This window comes from Triticum urartu, chromosome 6A (genome assembly GCF_056163025.1).
Source record: "Triticum urartu cultivar PI428250 chromosome 6A, HENAU_Tu73, whole genome shotgun sequence".
Taxonomy (NCBI): domain Eukaryota; kingdom Viridiplantae; phylum Streptophyta; class Magnoliopsida; order Poales; family Poaceae; genus Triticum; species Triticum urartu.
This window is the reverse complement of record NC_141878.1, coordinates 604,804,121-604,808,376: the sequence shown is the minus strand read 5'-3', so window position 1 is coordinate 604,808,376 and position 4,256 is coordinate 604,804,121. Positions and strand designations below refer to the sequence as shown.

At 55.1% G+C, this 4,256-nt stretch overlaps 1 protein-coding gene across 1 annotated transcript; it reads right to left on the bottom strand.

Annotated features, from left to right (window-relative positions):
- Positions 1 to 974: 974 nt before the first annotated feature.
- LOC147967206 (uncharacterized) lies at positions 975 to 3,145 on the bottom strand. Its single transcript, XM_087529343.1, has one exon. The coding sequence runs from the start codon at positions 2,796 to 2,798 to the stop codon at positions 975 to 977; it is 1,824 nt and encodes a 607-aa protein (XP_087385469.1). The 5' UTR covers positions 2,799 to 3,145.
- Positions 3,146 to 4,256: the final 1,111 nt, after the last annotated feature.

Genomic DNA, 4,256 nt, shown 5'->3' with positions numbered 1-4,256 from the left:
CGAGAAGTGAGTAATCTTATTCAATATTACTCCACGGTTGACATGCCAGATTCGTCTTTTGGTTCCAATGCCCCCATGTTTGTTCATACAAGAACATCTCATTTGTTTTGAGACCAACTCACAATGTACCTAAGAAATAATGTTCTGTTTGCTTTGGTCTCTCTAACTCTAGAGTCATTACTGTAAAACATATAAAATTTGGGTTTTCAACAACAACAAAGGATGTTACTAAGATCATTACTACTGTTGACCAAAAATAAGTTGGGTGAGAGAAACAAAATGAATTTCGTTATTCATGCGTGTTTAAGCTTGTTGTTTTCTTTTATCAGTGTGTGTGATGTATATGACCATCGTCATGTGTTGTAGAGGCCAAGCTGGGAGGATTAGAGGGGTTGGTGTCCCACCGAACTCTAGCTTTCAGTGAGCAGTGCAGTGTAGGGCTTCTTAATTTCGTGATTTCTGCTTGCTTCTAGAATGATTCAGTCGTATATGCAGATTCATGTATAAGCATTAGGTTATGTTGGAGCACTACTCTTTGTCCCCGTACTCACGGTTGGTAGGATCAAGTACTCTATCAGGTCTAGGGCGTAGGTGGTAAGGGAAGGATGGAGGGAGACGTGGCGAGGATCGGGCGCGCCGGCGGCAGGGCGCCGTCGTGGCTAGGAGAAGGGCGGCGGCTAGGGCTGTTGGCGGCTAGGGTTCCGGCTCCTCAGGGAGCCGGGCAATAGGAGATAATATTCTTCTTATTGCTTGCCTTCAAAAAGAGTCTTACAACCTATATTTATATCCTAGATAACTTGTAGAAGAATCAACCTAAGATAACTTGCCTAAGATAACTTGCCTAATCTGAAAATAAAAACTAAGATAACTTGCGGGCCTAAGCCGGCTGGCCATAACACTTCTCCCCGCCTGCACAAACAGCTCGTCCTCGAGCTGCAAGGTGGGGAAGCGCTTACTTGAACTCTTCGAGGTAATCAACCAGCGTCAAACACCTTCTCGACATCTGGGGCGGCTAGGTCAGCGGCGACGACGTCCTCCGGAATGTAGTCTGCCACCTCCAGGTAGAAGAGTCGCGGGCAGGCGTGGCCGGGCTTGTAGGGTTCGTCGCAGTTGAAGCACAACCCTTGGCGGCGACGCTCGAGTATCTCAGCTGGGGTGAGCCGGCGGAACGGGCGCCCCGCGGTCGCGGCGAGGGGTGCCGCAGAAGCCTGCACAGGCCGACCCTGCGCGGAATCCGGTCCGGGTAGCGACCCAGTAGTCTGGGACGGTGATTCCTGCTGGATGGCCACCGCGCGACACTCGAACGCGCGGGCGTAATACATGGCCGACTGGAGATCCTGGGGTCCCCGAAGCTCCACGTCCATGCGGATATGGTCCGGTAGACCGCCCACAAATAACTCGGCGCGCTGAGTGGCGGAGACGCCCGGCGCGTGGCATGCCAGGGCCTGAAAGCGGTCGGCGTAGTCCTGCACCGTGGATGTGAAAGGTAAGCGGCCGAGGGCCGCCAGTCGGCTCCCGCGGATAGGAGGCCTGAACCGGAGGAGATAGAGCTCCCGGAAGCGCTCCCATGGTGGCATGCCGCCCTCGTCCTGCTCGAGGGCGTAGTACCAGGTCTGCGCTGCGCCTCGAAGATGATAGGGCGCGAGCCAGGTGCGATCCGAAGCGAGCGTCCGCTGCCCTCGAAAGAACTGCTCGCACTGGTTGAGCCAGTTGAGGGGGTCCTCCGTGCCCTCGTAGGTGGCGAAGTCCAGTTTGGCGAAGCGAGGGGGTGTCGGCCCGCCGTGCCCGGGGGCAGCCGTAGTTGCCGCCGGCGCGTATGCTAGGTCGGGAAGCGCCGGGGCGTAGTTCGCTGAGCTGGAGGGGTGATCAAACCGCAGGGAGGGCGTCGGGTGTTCCGGCGCCGTGGAGTAGACCGGCCCCGAAGACGAGCCGGTCGCCCAAGCGGGGATCAGCGATGGTGACGGTGGAAACTGCACTTGGTGCAGGGGCCGACCCGTAGCCCTAGGCGCGGGTGGTGGTACTGTCGATGGCGGCGGCGCCTGGTGGAGCTGCACCGGCGCCTGCGGCGTGGGGGCCGGCGGTGACGCCGGAAGAAGCTGCTGGGTCTGGCCCTGCTCCGAGGCGCCGGTGCCCAGGTTAGGGCTGGGCGGGGCCGGTGGAGGACCCTGCTCCGAGGCCGCTGGAAGGTAGGGCGCGACGGAGGACGGCGCGGCCGGCGCGGTCCAGGTGGGCCACTGCGGCCCCGTGGTGGCGAGAAGTGGCGGGGCTGCCGGCGCGATCTGCGGCGGCCACTGCGCCCAAGGCGGCGGTGCGGCCGCTGGGGCGGGGAGCGTCGGGTAGCCTCCGATGACGGCCCCCGGTGCCGAGTACCACGGAAGCGCCTGCTGACCCGCAGCCATGGCTGGATGGAGTCCGGTGATGGCCCCCGGTGCCGAGTACCACGGAAGCGCCTGCTGACCCGCGGCCATGGCTGGATGGAGTGGTGGGGGCGGCCCGTACGGACCTGCCAGGTAGAGGCGGATCCCTTGAACCGCGGTGACGAGGTCGTTGAGGACGCCCGCCATGGCCTCCGGCGTGAACTGTTGCGGCTGCGGGGGAGGTGATGGCGGCGGCGAGTGTTGGACGGGGGCCTGTGGCTGCCCTTGGCCCGGCGTGGTGCCGGGTGCCGTTAGGACCGGCGCTGAGAGCGACGCAGTGGTGCCCGCCGAGAGCGAGGCCGTGACGCCCGGCGCAGAGGCGGCGGTGGTGGAGGAGTTGGCGGGCAGCGGTGGTGGTGGCGGTGGAATTGGCGGAGACATGGTCGAAACCCGGTTACCTGATACCAAATTGGTAGGATCAAGTACTCTACCAGGTCTAGGGCGTAGGTGGTAAGGGAAGGATGGAGGGAGACGTGGCGAGGATCGGGCGCGCCGGCGGCAGGGCGCCGTCGCGGCTAGGAGAAGGGCGGCGGCTAGGGCTGTTGGTGGCTAGGGTTCCGGCTCCTCAGGGAGCCGGGCAATAGGAGATAATATTCTTCTTATTGCTTGCCTTCAAAAAGAGTCTTACAACCTATATTTATATCCTAGATAACTTGTAGAAGAATCAACTTAAGATAACTTGCCTAATCTAAAAATAAAAACTAAGATAACTTGCGGGCCTAAGCCGGCCGGCCATAACAGCAGTTTATATTACCGTGCGCTTTTGGGTGGACTCATATAACAAGTAAAATGAGGCATCCGACATAGCAAGCTCATACTCTCATGTTCCTTGAATTACGTCTAGGAGCAACTCAAAGTGATGGTTTACATATGTAGTTATGTTCCCAATGTTGAACTTGGTGATTTTCTGATAGCGATGAAGTCTATCGTGTTTCTGTCGGAAAATCTTGTGATCAATGGGTTTACTAAATTAATTTTGGGTCTATATTAAGGGGCACCGTCTATTCTTGTCATTCGAATTTGCATTCTTGCATCAGAAGTTCAAGAGAACTGTCATGCATAGCACAATGCCTTTCAGTTTATAGACTGATAACTGTAATAATATAACTAGAGAGCATTTCCTATCAGATAAATAAACTGAACATCACATCTTTTGATTTCTGTTTGGCCTCCTGGGAACGTAGACTAATTTAACACGTCATTTTTCGGTTTATTGTTCAAAATTGTTTCACTTCACATGATCGTGAACATACATGATGTGTATGTATTTTTTAATTTTGTGTCTGGTGACCTCAATTTTTATGCCTTCTACAGGTGAGTTGCTAACAAAATTCTAAATGTACATGCTCCAGGTAAATTTCTGGACATATATATTATATCTATATGTCCTTTCTACGAGGACATAAAATGCATCCCTATTTTCTATCTACCATTTTGTAACCCTTTGCAGAATGGTCTGGGGAGGTTCGCAACATTGTCTACTCATCTGATCGGAAATCTGTATATGTTGTCGATCGTGTGACTCTATGGAACTGATGGGGAGGTACCCTTCTTTGCCTGGGAGTTATATTTGGTTTAGTTCGCTGAATCTGGTTTGGGTTTGCACTAATCTTGCGTACTAAGTTTTTAGTGTATAATCTGTTTGTAGGTCCCACTATTTGATTAGTGGACGCAACTGATGGGGGCATGGAGATGATGGCAAGGCATCACGCTGTGGTGGTGGCGAGGGGGCCATCGATGAAGGCAGCGATGACAGGGGCTGCCTACAAAAGCGGTGCATGGATGGGGGAGGTGAAGTGGCGAGGGCTGGGAAGGTGGAGAACCACAATCGGGGGAGAT

Coding starts and splice junctions, on each gene's coding strand:
- LOC147967206 (XM_087529343.1), bottom strand. CDS start 2,798: ATGTCTCCGCCAATTCCACCGCCACCACCACCGCTGCCCGCCAACTCC.